At 36.8% G+C, this 20,558-nt stretch overlaps 2 protein-coding genes across 2 annotated transcripts; both read left to right on the forward strand.

The window, feature by feature from the left end:
• The first annotated feature begins 5,879 nt into the window (after window positions 1-5,879).
• Window positions 5,880-6,617, forward strand: LOC139145111 (golgin subfamily A member 6-like protein 4). Its single transcript, XM_070716070.1, has one exon. The coding sequence runs from the start codon at window positions 5,880-5,882 to the stop codon at window positions 6,615-6,617; it is 738 nt and encodes a 245-aa protein (XP_070572171.1).
• A 1,757-nt stretch (window positions 6,618-8,374) lies between these two features.
• LOC139138925 (uncharacterized) lies at window positions 8,375-20,222 on the forward strand. The gene is made up of 4 exons (XM_070707545.1): window positions 8,375-8,540; window positions 16,946-17,114; window positions 18,855-18,926; window positions 19,937-20,222. The coding sequence occupies exons 1-4, from the start codon at window positions 8,478-8,480 to the stop codon at window positions 19,969-19,971; spliced, it is 339 nt and encodes a 112-aa protein (XP_070563646.1). The 5' UTR covers window positions 8,375-8,477; the 3' UTR covers window positions 19,972-20,222.
• Window positions 20,223-20,558: the final 336 nt, after the last annotated feature.

Below are 20,558 nucleotides of genomic sequence, written 5' to 3' on the forward strand. Positions count from 1 at the left end.
TGTTCCCAATTTGAAACACATGAGGCATGTCTAAGTTATGGTTCTAAATCGGGAAAAAAGATCAGACTTCTAGCAGTATTGGCCAGCCAAGAAATACATATGCCCATTATAAATGAGGTACAAGATGTGACATCTTAAGGTCTAATATCCTATCAAAATTGGAGGGTATAGAACTTGTGGTTACTGAAATGTGCATATATATGTATATTCAAGGTCAAAGGTCATCGAGGTCACATGAAATTTTGAAAAAAAAAATTATATTGCTAATTAATCCCTATATGCCAAAAAATCAGATCTCTAGCTCTATTTGCTTGCCCAGAATTAGATGTGTACATAATTAATGAGGTAAAGCGTGTGTTGTCATACGGTCTCCCATCCTACTAAATACAAAGGACATAGCACTTGTGGTTACTTATTTATTGACATAAACATATATTTTAGGTAAAAGGTCATCGAGGTCACATGACATTTGGTCAAAAAATTTCTCTCCTATAGTTATCCCTATATACCAAAAATCAGACATCCAGCTCTATTCAGTCTGCCACAGAACCCCTGATTTCCGGTACCATTGTATCATGGGTAATTTGGGCCAAAATGGCGTTCTCGGCGAGACTCGCTGATCAGCATGATCAGTGGAAAACAACAACTATCTCAACTCGGCATTTCAACACGAATTCGCGATGCTCCGTGTTTATTTCTATTCCGACGTTGTGGCCCAAGTTCAAAAGAATACCATCAAAGCTATATGTCACAAAATTACCCAGTTTTATTGCCATGATCATTTTTTAAAAATCCGGTGGCTAAAAATAGCTTATTTTGCAATAAACAACTTCAAAAACGTGTACTTTTGTGTCCAAAGAACGATATGCGAAGACACGTGTACGATTACGATCGATACCTTTCTGACTAATGGTGAATGGGTCAGCTCGGTGATCGAATGCGTCATTGTCTCGTAAAACCGCCAGAAACCATAGGTGGTAAATTGGTCAAAATCGTTGATTTTACGGATTTTTAAGAGGTCGTACAGATCACAGCGCTTATTTAGTTTTGAACCAGAGAGTAGAATCATGTACAGTAACATGCCGCCATCGCAAAGAACCTGTTGGTGGTCATGCTTGCATACTTTTACTGGCCTGTCAACAGTAGAATCCAACATGCACTATTTCCGGGGGTTGGAGCCGTACATTTTCGCGAGCGTGTACTTTTGTGTCCAAAAATGAAACACGCACAATATTGTCATCAGCGTTTAATACAGTTGACATTAAAAACCTACGTTGTAAAATTGGGTGGAATTCTGACGCAACGACTGGTTTGAAGACACTCGAATTTCGAGTAAAAACGTAAAATTCTGTACAATTTCAACCACTTCAACACACCACTGAAATACGAAAACACACACAGCGATGCCGTTGAATTTCCAATGGGTTAGTCCGGACAACATGCTCTTTCAAGCTGCCCATCAATATCTAGGCTGTACCCCAGTCAAACTTTAGAACGTCATCGGATCCTGATGACAGTCATAAAATTGTAAAGTGTCACATGTCGAATTCCTCAAATTGAGGGCAGTAAACACCATTCTATCCAATCATAGCATATGCAACACAGTCTGGTCTCCTCCTACTGAACTCTGACACTCAAATTTTGCATTATCACCCTCTATATAAGGTAAAATGGGCAGAACATGCTTCTTTTTTGGCATATTGCATTTGGCGGGAAATTCTGGCATGTCCTAAGGACACGCCCAACAATAATGTCACATGACATATTTTGGCAACCGCCATTGGCCAGCTACTTTCATTATTGACACAAGGCGACGTGAATGAATATATTACTAACCAAGGTCACTCATCATTTACGCGCAAGTAGCCCCGAACGAAACACCAGCTCGTCTTCATCCCCGCTGAATATTTCATTGCCGTCTTCATTTTATTGTAGAAATCATTTTAATACTGTATTCTGAAAGTTTTGATGTTTTTTGCACGAATTATATTTACATAACGTAGGCTCCTAGTTTGTTCGTGAGCGCTTTACTAGTCACCTACCGGGTGCCAAACTAGTCCAGTTGGTGAGTGACTGGTACTGATTAAATACCTTCATGCCGAGTCGGAGTATTTTCATCGTCTTTTTCAATTAATTATCAAGTAGGTTATCACGTTCAACAGTGTGTGTTGAAAAGTCGGTGAAATATTGTATAATTTACAGCAGATAATTAGTCAGTAGGTGAATGCTTTGTATGATTACTTAGTTCTGAGTTTATGACGCATGGCCATGCCACACGCTGTGATATAATTTGATACAGTTAATTGTTAGCAAACTTGTCAAAAGCCCTTGGCAACACTAGCGATCACAAAATTCTTCTTTCAACGAAAATTATATTGTATCACTTATTCTGGTAAGTCTGTGAGCGAAACGTGCAAAAAGACAACACAGTTGCTTTCGATGGCATTGATAATTACGTTGTTAATTAATCAACATGCTGTCAAAAAATGTTTCAACATTTGATTGGGCATGTGGCTATCTGAAACGCTACCTATTTGAATTTAGTTCATCATTGTTGCTGTCTAGCTGTGATATCGCAGCGGTACTTGTGGCGTATTTGCGGTCCAATTACTTAGTAGGAGTTTCAGATAAATTAGCAGCTGAGAAAGCGAGAAATAATATAGTTTAGAAGCACTTAATAATTTTTTTTGGATCACACGTAACTGGCAATATCCCCCTTCCATAGTGAGAAGTACCATGCATGATGTCATTGCTTTAGATCCAATGAAATTGCTGGTACCGGACACACCCCCAAATCAGGGGTTCTGTGGCAGACTGTATTGGCTCGCTCAGAATGAGATATGCGCATAATTATTGAGGTACAGTATGTGGCGTCATAAGGTGTCCAATCATACCAAACATGAAGGGTGTAGCACTTGTGGTTACCGAGTTATGGAAAAATATGTATATTTGAGGTCAAAGGTCACCGAAGTCACGTGACATTTTGTCAAAAAAATTGTTTTGTTAAGTTATCCCTATATACCAAAAATCAGACCTCTAGCTCTATTGGCTCGCTCAAAATTAGATATGTGCATAATTAATGAGGTACAATATGTGGCGTCATAAGCTGTCCCATCATACCATACATGAAGGGTGTAGCACTTGTGGTTACTGAGTTATGGACAAATATGTATATTTGAGGTCAAAGGTCATCGAGGTCACGTGACATTTTGTCAAAAAAATTGTATTGCTAAGCTTTCCCTATATACCAAAAATCATACCTCTAGCTCTATTGGCTCGCTCAAAATTAGATATGCGCATAATTAATGAGGTACAATATGTGGCGTCATAAGGTGTCCCATCATACCATACATGAAGGCTGTAGCACTTGTTGTTACTGAGTTATGGACAAATATGTATATTTGAGGTCAAAGGTCACCGAGGTCACGTGACATTTTGTCAAAAAAATTGTTTTGCTAAGTTATCCCTATATACCAACTTTGGGAAAGGTCACTCCTATGCACTTTCATACCAAGTTTCAAATCAATCGGAGTTGTGGTTTCAGAGCAGGAGATTTTTTGACCAAAAATGGGAGAAAATTACAAAAAAATTCCTGAAAAATAGCAAGTGCAAGATACTGACCCAAGATGTGCACAATCATTTCATGTCAGCCCAAAGTACTTACATGCTAATTTTTCATGTAATCTGCTCAGTGGTTATTGAGTTTTTTCAATTTTGACTGTTTTTACATTTTTATACTTAATTTGCATATTTTTGGCAATGACAACTTCATTTGAACAAAATCTCATCTACAGCCCATCATCCATGTACACACCAAATATCAAGATGAAATGTACAGCGGTTTTGGAGTTTTTGATGTTGACGGACAGACATACAGACATACAGACATACAGACATACGGACATACATACATACAGACATTTCCCTAGCCTATAAGAATAGCTTCCATTGCCATATATACATATGGCTATGGGAGCTAAAAACCTTAAATTTTGAGGCTCTACTTTATTACGCCTTGCGCATAAATATCAGAATATTTATGTGAACAGGCTTCATTCATAAAGTATACGACGAAGATGTCAACAATCACGCGCGACATCGCTGCAAGTCGTCCCTATCTCAATGAAACCCTAGAAGAAAGACACCGGGATACAAAAATCGTCATACAGCAGGAATATTTTGAGGTGCAATATGCTATTACAACTGTATCCGATCAAAAACTGCTCAGCTTTTAAATCTATCCTGATTTCGATCGTCGTACGGCACGGAGCTCGCGCGGAGAGGACGCCATTTTGTTAGTTTACCCTTCGAGTTGCCATGTGAACAGTCGTCGCGCGCGCGACATCGCTGTCACGCCACGCGCTCACTACCTGTTCGCTGGAGACCGTGCACAGTGCCGGCGCCGTGCGAACAGCAGAATGTTTGCTAGAAATTGACCAAAATAATACCATGGGAAAAAATTTCAAGACTCAACGTGATATTCCCGTATTTTGCAACCAGAAATACCAGTGTTCCTCGAAGCCCTTCAAGTTTTTACGTTGGCGACATCGCTTCGCAGGCAGGGAGCGGCAGCCATTTTGTTGTTTACGTTGTTTACCAACAAACTGCTAATGTAGTTCGGGAAAACTCTAAAACTGATGACGTTCATCGTGCATATCTCGATGTTTACCGTGAAATATCACGGCTGATATTTTACGTTGAACGTCACTAGGATGTAGCAATATGGGCATGGGTAATATCTGTTATATCATTGTACGTAGCAGGTTTCATCAACTTTCGCACGGCACTCTCAGAGTTAAGTCACAAATTACAAAACTTTATTTAATATGCAAATTAGCTGTTTATTAACTTGACAGTGCTCAATGCTTCATCTGTAGCACGTTAAATTAAATTTAATGCTGTATTTTTGGAGTAATATCACTAATTACAAAGTTCATTAAATATGCAAATGAACACTTTATTAACTTGACACTGCTCAATGTTCCATAGCAAAATTTGATATTTATCAGATAAATATCTGTAGCAGGTTTCACCAAATTTGGTACCGTAATTTTAGAGTTATATACCTAATTAAACAGTTCATTTAGTATTTAAATGAACCCTTAATTTAGTTCACACTACTAAATGCTTTACAACACAGTCAGATATCTGTCGGATCAGTATCTGCAGCAGATTTCATCAAATTTGGTGCATTTATGTCGAAGTTATATGACTAATTACAAAACTTCATAAAGTATGCAAATGAGCTATTTATTAATTTGACACTGCCTCATTCTTCGCAGTATAATTAGATATTTATCAGATCAATATCTGTAGCAGGTTTCACCGAATTTGGTGCCGTAATTTCAAAGTTATATACCTAATTACAAAGTTCTATAAATATACAAATGAACCCTTAATTTACTTTACACTACTAAATGCTTTTTACCACATCTGTCGGATCAGTATCTGCAGCAGATTTCATCAAATTTGGTGCATTTATTTCAGAGTTATATGACTAATTACGAAATTTCATAATAATGCAAATGAGCTATTTATTAATTTTACCCTGCCCAATGCTTTTAAGTACCATTAGATATATATGGAGAGAAGGACAATTGTATTCTCCTTTCTATTCTCATTTGCATACTTCACTCTATATTTGCATATGTGACTTTACATTTCAATTTCACTCTAAATTTGCATACACAGATGAAACCACAGTGAAAGTTTTGTCAAACTAGATATATGTATCAACAACTATTATTGTAAACAGTTCTCTTCGCCAGTATATGGCAGTTATGTTGAAATAAATTCGTATTATTGGAGAATTGGTTGGACAGTTGTTCTTCTTCGCAACATATTTTGGTAGCAGAGTATGGTTTGAAGAAAGTGCAGTTATGGACGAAGAACAAGAAGTGGAGCAGTCTGAAGATGCTGAAGGTCTGGAAGAACAGTTGGAGGAGCTGAAGCAAGCCAAGGCGAAGAGCAAGGCAGCGTTTACCAGGCTCAGACACCAGCTACTACGTCTCCTGGAAGAAGATGAGGAGGAAGAATTACCCAGCCGAAGACAGGTGAGAGATCTCTGCCTGAAGTTGGACTTGGCTCAAGAAAATGCTATGGACATTATGGCAAAATTATCGGACTTGCATTCGCGACGAAAAGCCAAGCAGAATATACAAAAGGTCAGTCAAGAAATGGACAAACTAGAAAATGAGTATACAGAAGCACAGAACCAGGCACAAGATTATATACATGCGCGAAAAGATGAAACGTCAAGTGCAGGGTCAGGAGTGCCTACTAATATTAGACTCCGTCAACAGAAAGAAAGAGAAGCACGCCACGAGGTTGAAAAGATCCTAGAAGAAGTGAATAAAAAGGAAAAAGAGATAATAACTATGAAAAAGGACTTGGAAGAGGAAAATGAACGTCGACAATATGAATGGGATAAACAGATGCAACATGAACATGAGCGTCTTCAAGCAGATGAACGGAATTTACAGAAACGATTTCAAGAACTTGAGAATGAAGTTGATATGGAACTTGGACTGAGACAACAAGCATTGCCGCAATCAAACATTACTTCCAGAAGAAATAGAAGAAGCAGAGATTATGATAATCAAGACCATGCAGGCTGAATCATTTCCCTAGGAGTATTCAGCATTTGTTGGTAAAAAGGAATTGCCAAAGAAGAGCAAGTTGCTAAGATTACGACCAAGACTTGATGAAGATGGTTTCATGAGATGTGATGGGCGGCTAAGATATGCAGATTACCTACCATGTGATGTCCGCTATCCAGTCATTCTACCACGGAGGAACTGGGTCACCAAACTAATAGTCAAACACTATCATGAGCAGGGAAAACATGTAGCTTGGACAAATAACATTCTATCTGCTTTGTAAACAAGATTTTGGATCATAGCAGGACGAGAGGAAATCCGCCAGTGGGAGAAAGAGTGTGCCGAATGCAGACGACAAAAAGCGAAATCTGCATTATTGTAAACAGTTCTCTTCCCCAGTATATGGCAGTTATGTTGAAATAAATTCGCGTGTGCGCTAGCGTGAGTGCTTCACGAACTCTACGGCCAGTGGAGAGGGCGCAGTCAAAATTGTAACATCCTTAGCTCGGTTATTGAACCAATCTTTTTTAGGATTGGGGATTTAGTCGAGCGGTTTGTCTGTTGTCCTCTGCGCTAGGTGATTGGGTGCCGTGCATTGTGGGTTCGAGTCCCGGTTGATACCATCGTATTTCGTATTATTGGAGAATTGGTTGGACAGTTGTTCTTCTTCGCAACAATATATCACATCAACATTTGTTGCATGTATCATCAAATTTGGTGCAGGAATTTCAGAGTTATTTCACTTAATACAGATAATTGACATGACACTCATAGTATCATCATAATGTTCTGATATTGTCATCTGTGAAAAGTTTCATGAAATTTTGTACAATATTTCTTGACATGTGTCGACACTATCGTTACTGTCTCTATGGGAAACCATTATATGAAAAAAATGATATTGTATGACTTCATTAATATACAGGCCACACTAACCAAAATTTAATCATTTCTTGCAAGTAGCATATGGTACCTGTCATCCAAATCTGACTTTAATCTGGTCAGGCGTTTTTGAGTTATCGTATAAACAGACAGACAGACAGACAGACGAACAGACGCGCACACACACACACACAAACACACAGACAGACATCGCTATAACATTAGCTCACGTGTGTAAACATGTGAGCTAAATGCTTTTCACTTTTTTGTTCTGTAGTGTCAACTGCAGTGTCATGTTGAAAGGGTGAACGGTTCATTTTCAATGCCCAAAATTAGGCTTTTCTAATTAGCCTGCATATGTGTACGCAAAAAGGGAATTTTCAGTCTAAACCAAATTCATATATTGGCAATTTACTTACCGTGAATGATACTCACTATTGGATCTATAAGTTTACTATGTGGACAATCTGGCCAACTGTCGCTAAAATACAGGATAAAAATCATGAAAAAATGTCCCAAGTTACAGCACCTGTCCCTTCAATGTTAAGCGTTACCCACAAATGAGGAAAAACAATTTCATTTAGCCAAGCATAGGTTCATAAACGCTTAACATGACGGTAGGTAAAAGTCTAAGTACAAAATAAAGTTATTTACTTCTGTTCTTTCTTTATGTACAGCAGCGCTGTGCATCCGGTTATGCAGAGAAAGTGTGAAATACATTCAAAGCTCACTCAAAATACTGTATTCACACTTTTAAAAAATCTGGGACTCATATATTAAAACATTTCAACAATTTTCATATATATATATATATATATATATATATATATATATATATATATATATATATATATATATATATATATATATATATGCTTTTCTAATTACAGCAAAATAGACCCGAATCATCCCCTTATAACGGAACTGTCTGGTGGTGAAGATGTTTTGTGTGTGATTGGCTGTGTCGTGACGAACAGAAATGAAGCTAAGCTGTCAATGCATATGCTGCGAAATCTCGATGCAGGAATTGACGTGGATGTTGCAAAAGAGGCTGCAGTGGTAAGTTTACATTTTTAGATTGTCATTAATCGGTTTATTGATTAATCCGTCCAGCCATCTGTCTGTCAATCAACATTGTATCTCTAACAGGATGGACTGATGGAGAAATATTTTGTTCATTCGTCTTGTGGAATGAACAATCTAATAATTAATTTTGAGCTAGCAAATAGAGCAAGAGGTCTAGTTTTGGTGGATAGGGGTAAGAATGGGACGAAACTGTTTTTGTGAAAATCTCCGGTGACCAGCGTGACCTTTGACCTCAAATTAACAAAAATATGGTTATAAACCAGTATAAACAAGTGCTACTGCATTAATATTTGGTGGCGTGAGACAGCTGATGCTGCCCTATTCTCTACCTTATTAAAATATGCAAATATCTTATTCTGGACTAACAAATATAGCTACGGGTCTGATTTTTGGTGGATGAGAATAAATAGGAGAACATTTTTATTGCCTAAATATCACATGACCAGGATGACCATTAACCTTGATTTTACAAAATACGCCAATAACCACAAGTGCTACTGCCCTTCATAATTCGTGGTAGGAGAACTCAATGGCAACATATCCTGTACCTTGTTCAATATACACGTGCCTAATTATGAACTACCCAATAAAGCTAGAGGTCTCATTTTGGTGGACTTGGATAAGTAAGGGAGTAAAGCGTCTTGCCAAAATGCCATGTGACAGTGATGACCTTTGACCTTGGTATATCAAATTTGCCTTTGCCTTCTTTGGTCCTGGCAATACTGCTTTCAGCTTTAATACATTTAGCGACTGCTCGACATGTAAGGAGTAAGATTTTGCGCTTCTTCTGAAGTTTTGACTGTTTTGTGTAAACATTTTTGTATAGCAGTCTTTCACTTTGATACAGCCAGTCTAAGACGTTTTAAATGTCATTTACTTATTTGGACAGATTTGTATGCCTGATTTTATAGTGTTACAGTGTCTTCAGTGTTTAGTCAGTTTCAACAAGTTTTAACTTGCAATCTTGTTTGGTATAGTTGTATGACCATGACAAGGCAGCTACTTTGTTTGCTGATTTTAATAGACAAAAGACTATGTCAAGTATGCATTTTGCACACGGAAACAACTTTTAGTTGTGTTACCATCACAACGGTTTGTGTTGCTGATGGACAGTCCCGACCTAGCAGATATTGCAAGTTTTACCTGATAGGATTGGCTTTTGGTTGACTACTCTTTTTCCTGTCTTGTCTACAGTTTAGTTTCTCCGACACGGTCGGGGAAATACCTGGTCACAGCTTTTGGTTGGCTTCCTCACGTAATGGCTTTGCTATAAAGGCCGTTACGAGGGATAACCTGCGTAACTTCGAAGCTTCAAGATGTTTAATTTTCCATCAAATCTTTGGCAGAGTGATGTCATAGGCTGCTGAACATCATTCAGAAATGCGGTTTTTTTGTCACGTGATTATCCTGGAAAAAGCGTGCTTCAAAAAAGCCTTTGCTTGACCGCTGTTCTGGTGTGACGCCAATATCGGCGCTCTGTGAATTCGCCCGATTTCCTTACCTTCCAACGACTGGATTGCAAAACCCAGGCCTAGTGACCACAAAGTCTAAGTGTGTTTACCTTCTTGGGCTACGATTGGTTGAAATTTGTAGGTGGATGCTTATTTCTTGCTGTGTAATTTGTCTTTACGTGAATAGGGGTTTGTTAGAGTTCAATTCCTTCCACACACCACATAACTTATAGGATTTCATTACTTTGGTTAGCTTTTGTGATTGTATTATGGGCATCTTTTTCCAAGTGGTATAGCCACAAACTGATGATGTCAAAATCGCCGTACACAAAACAAAGACAAAGTAATTGCGGCACTGACTAACTAATAAGGTTAAAATTATATAAATTTGCACTTTCTTCAAATCACTGTCACAATTTCCGACTGCTCAGTTTTTATAGCGGGTGAAGTACAGTGGGACCAGGAATTGGGGTTAGCTCGCTCCGTTCCGACAATTTGGTCAGCAAACCCTAATTTCTGGTTCCCACTGTGCTTCACCTGACACAAAATCAAGCAAATGAAAACCATCACAGACTTTTTAGGGTTAGGTTTAGTTAGTTCATGGGCATCATTTTACAAGTGGTATAGCCACAAACTGATGACGTCAAATCGCCATACACAATACACAGTGCCATAATATATAAGGGGAGGGTTTATATCCCTTAAAATTACTTTTCTGTTTTAAGCCTTTGTTTGCATTATAAGGCTGTATTATAAGTTTTATATACATCACTATTGACAAAGATCCATAATGGAGCCCACACTATTGCAGTACCACCATAAACAGTCAGATGTGCAACCTCTTTCCCCCTTATACACAATAGATGCTGACCAAATACTTAAAAAGCTCCAGTCACCGACAAATATCACTAGGAGTGGCAAGAGAGTATTATATTATACTCTTCATGACTTTAATTAGACTTCTGATATAGAGAATTTGTGTTTAATATTGTCTGTTAAAATTGATAAAGAAGTTGCCCCTTTAAGTATTCAAATGTCTAGTGTCCGTGACGCTCCTGAAATACAGATCACAATAGTGTGTTGGAAACCAAATGTTCAGTAAATCATTTATTGTTCACTTTATAGTGTTACTAGGACAGTTTTGCATTTTATAGCATTTTCTAAATACCAGTTATCATTGTCTACATACCAGTTATCCTACGCATTTTCGCATTCAGTGTTGTATTTCTGATAAAATTTTCTGGTTATTGAAAAATACCAGTACTACAAATATTCTTTATGTCAAACTTCCTTAATAATATGTTTTTGATTTGTTTGTAATCAATTCTTGTCATAATTTTAATATTTTTACAGGTTTACTGGTTATAATAAACAATAGTTTGTTTCACACACATATATTCCTGAATGTGTAGTGTCCATGACGCTTTTACCATACTACAAAAAATGACTAGAAAACTAACAAAAATAAGCAAAATTTTGCTGCAAATACTATTAATGTGCAGTAGAAAATAACTTAAATGTTCTAAAGGGCAAATGTGTAAACAAGAGGAATCATAAGCTCATTGGGAGAAAAATTAAAAATTATTTTTTTCGTAACAAATCATTTTGCAGGAAATCACGCAAAGCTGGGTAAAATCCTGATACATTCACCTTATTTTCTAAAACAGATGTATATATTTTCTGGTTAAACTTTTAAAAAGAATATTTGTACAAATGTTGTGTAGTCTATTATGTTATTTGTCAATCAACTCATATTATTTTGTAGTGTCCGTGACGGTGTGTTAACACAATAAAGAACTGGTTGCCATGGAAATACTGAGAAAGTTTGGTTCACAACTTTTCAAACAAATATGTACCAAACCTTAAGCTTTGTGAATTTGGTAAATTTAGATATGTGTCTACAAGATGAAATTTTGACAATAGTGAAAACTCTAGAGCACCCTGATTGTGACTGAGCCGAATAGATTTTTGGCTACGCTGTATTATGGTCATTTCTGAATCCATGGATGTAAAAAAACCCTTCTATACTGAATGCAGGTTCCGGAAGTCCAAATACAGCTTGAGTCGACACAGTGACAGACATTTGGTGATTGGAGTCATTGGTAGCGATATTTGTGCTTGCTTTTTAATTTATGTTGACTGGCGTACGTAATGCCAATGCTTTATCGATTTGTTCCTACAGGTTCCAGTATTATTCTGATGAATGGTAGGGGCCCGGGGGCTTATTCTTCGTTGTCCAAGTCTCCCCAGTTCTGTCATTTCACCGCTAATCATTGTCTTCATTTTATGGATCCTCAAACCTTCGCCCACACCAACACCTTGGAAGGCATGTGGATGCATGCCGAGCGAACATGGATGGGCATCTCACCTTCAGACATATTTCCAAAATAATCGCAATTATACCAATACATAATCCAATAACACTAGGTCAGAATTCGTAAGACAATAGTTGTAAACATAGACACAAAACAGCACAGAACAGACAGTAAATAGACGGTACACAAACAAAGTCATATTCATGAAAGAAAGATATATTGACCTATGGTCAGAAGACCAAGAAGTGAGGTCAGGTGTTTCGAAAATAGTAAGTGCATCCTGCCCCACATGTGGTACCTGCCATATATCAATCTATAAGTCAGATAGGTAGTGGTCACTGACTAAGGCCCAATGTCACCGATGCCATCAGTGATCATTTGTCGAAGGCGTTTAGGCGATAAAGCTAAGGCGTGGATTTTATTTGTTCAACATATTTCAATTCTCTATCCTTCGAGTTTACAGACCCCGTCATTGATTCAACTCTGCATATAACACCACATTATGCCAAATGTTTTGAGACGGTCTACAACCTATATGACGCCTAAGTTTACAGCTCAGGAGGCCACTGCTGCTGATGTGTGACACTGGGAATGCACAAACCAGACGAAGTTCGTGCTAGTGACAGAATATGGACCGTAAATCATTATATTGGCAGCGAATTTCGGTTGCTTCTGTACTTAACTTCGTCGATTGGTGGAATTTTTATGTTATTTTATGTGGCATATCCAACGAATAGCTGTTCACGTTTTCGTCTACAATACCAATAAAATATTGCGTTTCATACATGTTGAGTGATGAACCACTTTTATATAAAAGTGTTTGCTGTCAAAAATGGAACACACACCTTTCGTATTGTAAAAAAGGCAGCAAATGACAAATTCAATAATAAATGTCAAACACAAAGTTTTCAACATATAAAACATCCTAAACAAATGACAATTTTATGCTTTAACTGTGCAAATACAACAAATAAAATGAAAACTATTCAATCAATAACAAATCTGCACAACAAACACGACAATGCAAAGAAAAAAATAAAGACAGGCAATAAATCAATCAATGCAGAGGTATAATTCAATAAAAGAAGGAAAATGCGTAGAAGACTTTCAAATCGTTACAAGTGAACATTATAAATTAATCAGTTCCTGCTTAGCATTATCATCCTAACGTTTCTATGAAACATTGTATCGCTTTCTCGCAACTTGTTCTCGTGAAGTACATGTTATAGGTAGTGCTTCATATACTGGAGGTGCTGGGTCTAGCCCCGGCAGTGGTATTAGTTGTTATGTAAAAAAGTAACTACTAAAGCCCCCATTCCTAACTCTTACCCCCAAAATAATTTATCGCCCCTTTTAGAACGTAACCTTTGACCTCATTTCCATAAGTACACAAATCTTTGACGTCATCAGTTTGTGGCTATACCACTTGTAAAATGATGCCGAATTACAAGATCCTAAAACTTCGCAAGAGAGATGACAAAAAAAACCATCTCACACTTACATGTTATAAGCTTTCATCAGCTCTTTAAAGAAATTTGCGGTAATATGCACTAAGGAATCACCGAAACAAGACATTATGTAATTCAAGAAGGACATCTTGTCCAAATGTTTAAGCTGAGCCTGAATCTCGAAAATAGAATTACAGTAAGTGTCTCAAGTATTGTATGTCAAAGTTCGTCGTTTGTAATTTTGAACTTCTTGGTCTACATCGTTAGAACATCCTCGTCTGTTACAGCCCAAACTTTGGCAAAGAATGTCTGATATAACGTTACTGTGAGGAAGTGTCAATTTATTTGTGTATGAACGAATACCAGCTTCATTTTAAAGAGCGGTGTGTCGCGTCTCGACTCCCGCTGAATCAAGCAAAAGTGCAAGGTGCGCCGTTGCCCTAATGCAATGATTTGTGTACATCAAACCCAAATGTGCTGCTTCAGAGGTGTATTTCGCCATCGACCCCGACTTATTTTCACCAAGAGGTGAGTTACAGACCAATACGTTTATCTGTGTCTAGAAATTCGGACTTCGGTCTTTGAAAGAAAGCGGACTGTTTCGGATTAGCAGGGATTTTATTCAAATTAAGAAAGTATGTTCCAAGAAATGTACTTGTTTTATTATACAATGCTTTCATTTTACCTAATATAATGTACGGTCTTCAAGTCTGGGGTAATACATATTCATCATACTTGAATACTATTTATATCTCTCACAAAATGTGTGTACGTGCGATAACTTTTTCTGGATTCCAAGAGCCCTCCTCACCCTTATTTAAGAACTTGGAAATTTTAGATGTTTATAAACTTCACAAACTTCTTGCTGGGACATTTATTTTTGACTTGTTGCATCATAATTTCCCTTTTCCTATTCAAGATTATTATGAAATGGCATATCATTGTTATGACACTGGATTCAAACTCGGTGCGAATCTATCTTTACCTAGAATGTATACCTCTTTTGGTCAATTTGCAATTTCGTACATGGGTGCAAAGTTATGGAATAATTTGCCGAATACTGTTAAAAGAAGTATATCACGACATCAGTTCATAAACTCATTAAAACAGTGGTTGCTACGAAACCAGTTGAGAAAGTTTAATACTATTCACTTCACTGAGCGCCACATAGTGGAATATGTAATGTAAATATTAAAGAGAATGGGACCGGACTCGATTAGCATAGAGCTATTTTTCTGGATCCGTATTTGCCTTTTGCCTATTTTCAGTTTTTGTAATAATGAACTTGTCAAAGATTTTAAAAAAAGGCAATAAAATGAATTGAATTGAAAAAAGTTTAGATCGGTACGTTCAAATGTACCCTCTGGGCAATTTTCGAAAATACTGGTTTAGGGGCCGTTTTAGTTTAGCATCGTTGGATGAGTTCTCGTCCAATCAGAATGGCGGATGGTAGTATGATATAATATAATAGAAAATTTTAGCTCAACGCTACTCTAGCGGCCTGTGGGAAATTAGTTTGTCTTTTGCCTAATTTACGGCCTCAAGCAAGCCCTATACTGGGACATATTTCAATACATATGATGTCGTATGGTGAAAAGTGAGAACCTTTTGCACTTAGCTTTCTATCACTCCGTACATTATTCGAAAATATGAAGGTATGTAAAAACCACCTCAGATATCGATTTTGATTTGGGCTTAGTCAGGAATAGGGGTATGGCATAACTGGTTTGACAAATTCAGTTGAATGAGAAATAATTATGCCATACCCCTATTCCTGACTGAGTCCTATATGGCATAACTATTTGTCATTTTGGACTCAGACGGGAATAGGGGTATGGCATAACTATTTGTCAATTACGTTCCTCATTCGACTTAATTTGTCAAACTAGTTATTGTTTAGATAATACAATTTACTTTCATTTTAGAATTTCAGCAAGATTCATCAGTACTTTCATTAGTGTTAAAATTGTGCTTATTTGTCTATTGAGATTCACTTTATTGGTACAAGACCACTATTCACTCCCAGGTTTGTTACCCACGAAGATAGTTCGGGTATTAAAGCAAGGTGAAGACCTTGAAGTTGTAATACCTGTATGGATGCTTGTTTGATTTGAACTTTAATTTGAAATATTTTTGTAAAGATATTTTCTGCCTGAGTCAAAATGCAGACTGTTGTGAATAATGGCTGAAGCATTCTGTGGTAATATAAGAAGTTATAAGGCTCGTATAAGGCCCATAGAAATCATGTTTCTCCGCAAAAGCATCATATAAACTACATGCTATAAACATTGATATGTATACCCATGGGCAGGTGAAGTAGAATGTGGCTGTCTCGGTGTTTGAATTTGATTATGGTAGATTTGAAATCATGTCTGTTATCGACAACTCTAATAGAAAGGTGGCCATTAGTGACAATTTCGTAAAAATGTCTGATTGTGAAGCAGCAGAAGCTGAATCGATACTTTCTGTATTCTCCAATTCAGGAGGAAAAGTCATCAGGAGGTTGATCGTCCCTAAACCAATAATTATTCTGCGAAATGTCTCGTCTCTGAATATCAAGCTGAAAGCTTTAACAAGAATGACCTTGTTCTGCTTTATTGAAATGTTGATAAAGCTACCTCTTAAGTATGAATAAAAAATAGTCAGCATTTCAAGGGGACACAATTAGTACCTATAGAAAGTCCTGCGCACTGTTGGCAACATGTCCTTCAAACTCTTTAAGTATGTTGTAGATAAGGAATTCAGGTATATTAACAATGTCTCTCTTCGTATAGAGGACCATAGAATCATTATTATCCCAAATTTCATACAGCTGTGCGCAACATATGTTTCACTGTCGACCACCAACACGATAGCGATGTTTGATAGTTAAAGAGTGAAAAGGTATCAGAAGTTTCATTTCTACCAATTTTATGGTTCTTTCATATTCCTGAATCTGCAAAATTTTCATTGGCGCTATTCATAGGTAGAATGGCGTCTTCTTTATTTTTTTCTAATACTATCAATGAGTACACGTCTCTTCGGAATGTTTTTAAGTTTCAGTTTCACATTCATGCTTCTAGACACCATTCTTTTTACATTTGTTCAATAATCACGTTCTTGCCCATCCTGCAACCAAAAGCCAAATAAAGAAAATTGTAATTACAGCATCATTATCCTTTTAGAAAACAAACATTGGAGTTGAAACTAGTGACAACAAATGGAGTACGGTAGATGCTAACACCCCACTGGCCTACAACGTATATGAGTTGCGCGTCGAGAGAGATGGATCGATCATGCTTGTCCGTCAGGAGGGTGACGGTGGCTTTGATATGGAACCTGCTGGTCCTGCAGGTGAGTTTCTGATTAAATTGAAATTACTGCAAAGATTGTGTAAATGCGTGTACATAACTGACTTCTTATGCTTTTTCGAATTGATCAAGTTCATAATCGCACCATAATGATAAAGCATGTTCATCTCTTCAGTATTGACGGAGCATGTAAATTCAGTTCGTTTAGGCATTACGAAATGCATGTCCTCCCTTGTTTCATTTTGTCTCTGGTAAAATAATAACTGTCATCATATTACAACATATTGCCTTCCTTGCCGCAAAAAGCTGCACTGGTATAAATGCTTCTGCAACTGAAACAGCACTAGGTAAGCAAAGTGTTGGAGAATTTCCTTCTAATTAAATCTGAATTTACATTAAATATTGTATATATTCTTACCTAATTTTCTCTTGTACATTGATAGGCTATTCTTTAGATGAAATTTGAACGAAGTCCCTCTGTGCAAAAATTAACCTCTCACACGTTTTTAGATTCCCAAGTTGTAATTTATCAGAGGGAATTTTGTAATATCAATTTAATTTGTTTGACCCATTACCATGTCCTGCCCTGTGTAACGTTTCTCTCCGGTAAAATAATATTTGCCTTCCTTGATGCAAAACAGGTCCCTCTAGTTAGAAGGTGTTTGGTATGACAGATGGATGGGAATATAGTATGCAAACTGTGTGAATGGATGATGAGGACGTGAAGGTTAAGCAATCTCTACCCACTCGTAATCCCATGACTTGGGGGGGATCTCACCCGAAAAAGTTTCCATTTGACTTCTAATATTGAAATTATGAAAATTCAAGATTCCATTCCATTTGTGTTGAAACTCTATGATGGTACTTGTGTGGACATTCCCAGTGTAGATAGTATTGTGAACTAAGTTGGCTCTGAGTAACTAACCTTGTAAATATTCATGAACTCTGTGTAACTTCTATACGTCTGAACTTTGACTCTTTTCTAATGACATGCACAAAATTTGCATGCTCATTTAGATCATTTGCATAAGTCCAAATCTTTTCTAATTTCTTGTCTAGTTTTCTCTATTTTGATTGTAAATACGATAAAGATGGTTTTTGTCACAATACAAGAAAACAAACTATACAACTGGATATGAGATTGGAACTCCTGAAAGTAGAAATATTTGACTCAGCCGATTCTCAAAGATGTCAACTGCACATAGATTTTTGTCTGTGCCGAAGAAGACAGTTTACTAACTATAATGTATAGGAGTTCTTTTTAAGTGAATTAAAGTTGTTTCTGCATTATCACCTTTTGTCACGTGATTAACTACGCTGCCCTCAACTGCTGACCTGTGATGCTGCCGAAACTTAACTGACTTCCCAACAATTTGTATATGAATAGGTTCTCTTTTGAAAAATAGTACAGACTGTGTAATTGATCGATGTACGTCGTGTTTTTAAAATCAATAAATACAACTTACTCATTCACTCAAGAATGTTACCCCCTCGTTATCGGATGACTGTTTAGTTTCTCTCAAATATAGATATAAACTGACAACCAGTATTGCAACGATGCAAATTTAAATGTCCTCTTGCATATGGATAGGTTATTAATTTGAATAACAGTACAGACTCTGTTAGAAATTGACTATGTCTTGCTTTTCAAAATCAACAAATGCACTTACTCACTCCATAATAGTAATTGTTTACCCCATTAACATTTTCTTCCTTGTGCTTTTTTCTTTCTGAAAAATATCAACTTTGATCACGTTATATCAAATTCCTCCCCTGGGTGAAGAGCAAGGTATCGCTGATACAGAAATTACTGAGAGACTAGTGGCTGAAGATGTTGTGCCTGCTGGAGCTACTGGTGAGTTTTGCTCTACTTAGATTTGATAGAAACACCCTCAGTGACAATGATATTTAGCCTTTCCGCTTTGTTGCAATTTGGGATTTTTTTTAAATTATGAGATACTTTTCTGTCAGTGAAGATGTACTTTCTAACTTGTTATCAAAATGCTTAGTATATCATTTGCATATAAGATGTGCTGCAAATGATGCTTACCACTTTAATGTTGGTTATCACTTTCTTGCGTTTTGTCCACTTTATACAACACTTCGAAGGGATTTATTACCTTTTTATTTACATAACAATCCGACTAGAGAAAAAGTCGTATCTTTACTTTCAACAGAGAATCCTAACATTATATTTAATTTGTCAATCTTTATATATAAGGCAATGTTTGTGAGAGAAAAATTATTTGAAGTCATTGTAAATCATTGTCAACAGAAGTACTTTTGTGTGTATATTTGATGACTTTAAGCATCACGTGTCCACAGTTTCTTTCCTATATAACTTGTATATTTTCAGTTTGATGGGCGGTGGCCCTTTACATGAATAAATAACATAACAATCTAATGTTAGTTAATAAACTCAAAATTTACATCATTTTTTGAGATCTGTATGAAATCAGCAACACAGACCTGGCAGACTTGATCTATTTTGAAAAAAAATAAAACGTCGGATAGCCATCTTTGCACAATCCAGACTGAAACAAATCTTGAAAGCTTCTTTCTTCTTTTCAGGGCTTAAAGTAAGGAAAAGTGTTTTATAACGCCAGAAACACTTTGTATTGATACTCTAAGATGGCAGTTAACTGGTGGTGTGTATACACTAGGGTTTTGTACAATTTGTTCAATACAGCACTACTAGCACTTTACCAAGATTAAGTGTAAACTCCCTCCCAGCAATTTGAATTCGCAAAATATCTACAACGAAAACGAAAAATTGGATTTTTTATGATTATTTTGTAGTCAGAAAGTTATATGACGTTCATTCATTGCCCACTAACAGTCTGCCAATTCTTGTTTGTTTTCCAGAAGGAGAAAAAGAAACAAAACCTGTTGACCCATAGCAGGACATGGAAGACTGTAGCCACAATATATCCGTGACTATTTTTATTAACCTTGCACGTTTTTCTTATTTCACAAGGAATGTAAACACAGAGCGTTTTCATACTTCATTGACCATCAATTTCAACAATTATATATCTTTATTAATCCTTAATTTGAAACAACGTTTAATCGATGTTCGTATTTTTATGTAAACGATGTGCACAACATTAGTCCATAATTGAAGAAAGCAGTTTTGTGTTACTTTATTACGTACGAGTCGCAAACTATGTACATCATAGTAAACAAAATGTGCTTGGCTCCATCATGGGTTGACAACAAGTATACCATTGTTATTATTGCTAAGCCTTCTTCATAAAACTGAATTTGTAGACTTTAAAATTGTACGTATGAACAGAAAGCAGTTCAGGACAACTTTTTCGCGTCCATTGTAGGCTGATGACAAAATCGGAACTTTTGACCTTGAAAGTAAACGTGCAAACCGTAATTATTCGTATACTTAGTGTCGCTCAGATGTTTGAAGTTTACAATCTTGACTGGTCCCCGCCTCAGTGACAATCACAAAGAGGCAGGTAATGGGAAAACGCCA

This window comes from Ptychodera flava, chromosome 1 (genome assembly GCF_041260155.1).
Source record: "Ptychodera flava strain L36383 chromosome 1, AS_Pfla_20210202, whole genome shotgun sequence".
NCBI classification, from domain to species: domain Eukaryota; kingdom Metazoa; phylum Hemichordata; class Enteropneusta; family Ptychoderidae; genus Ptychodera; species Ptychodera flava.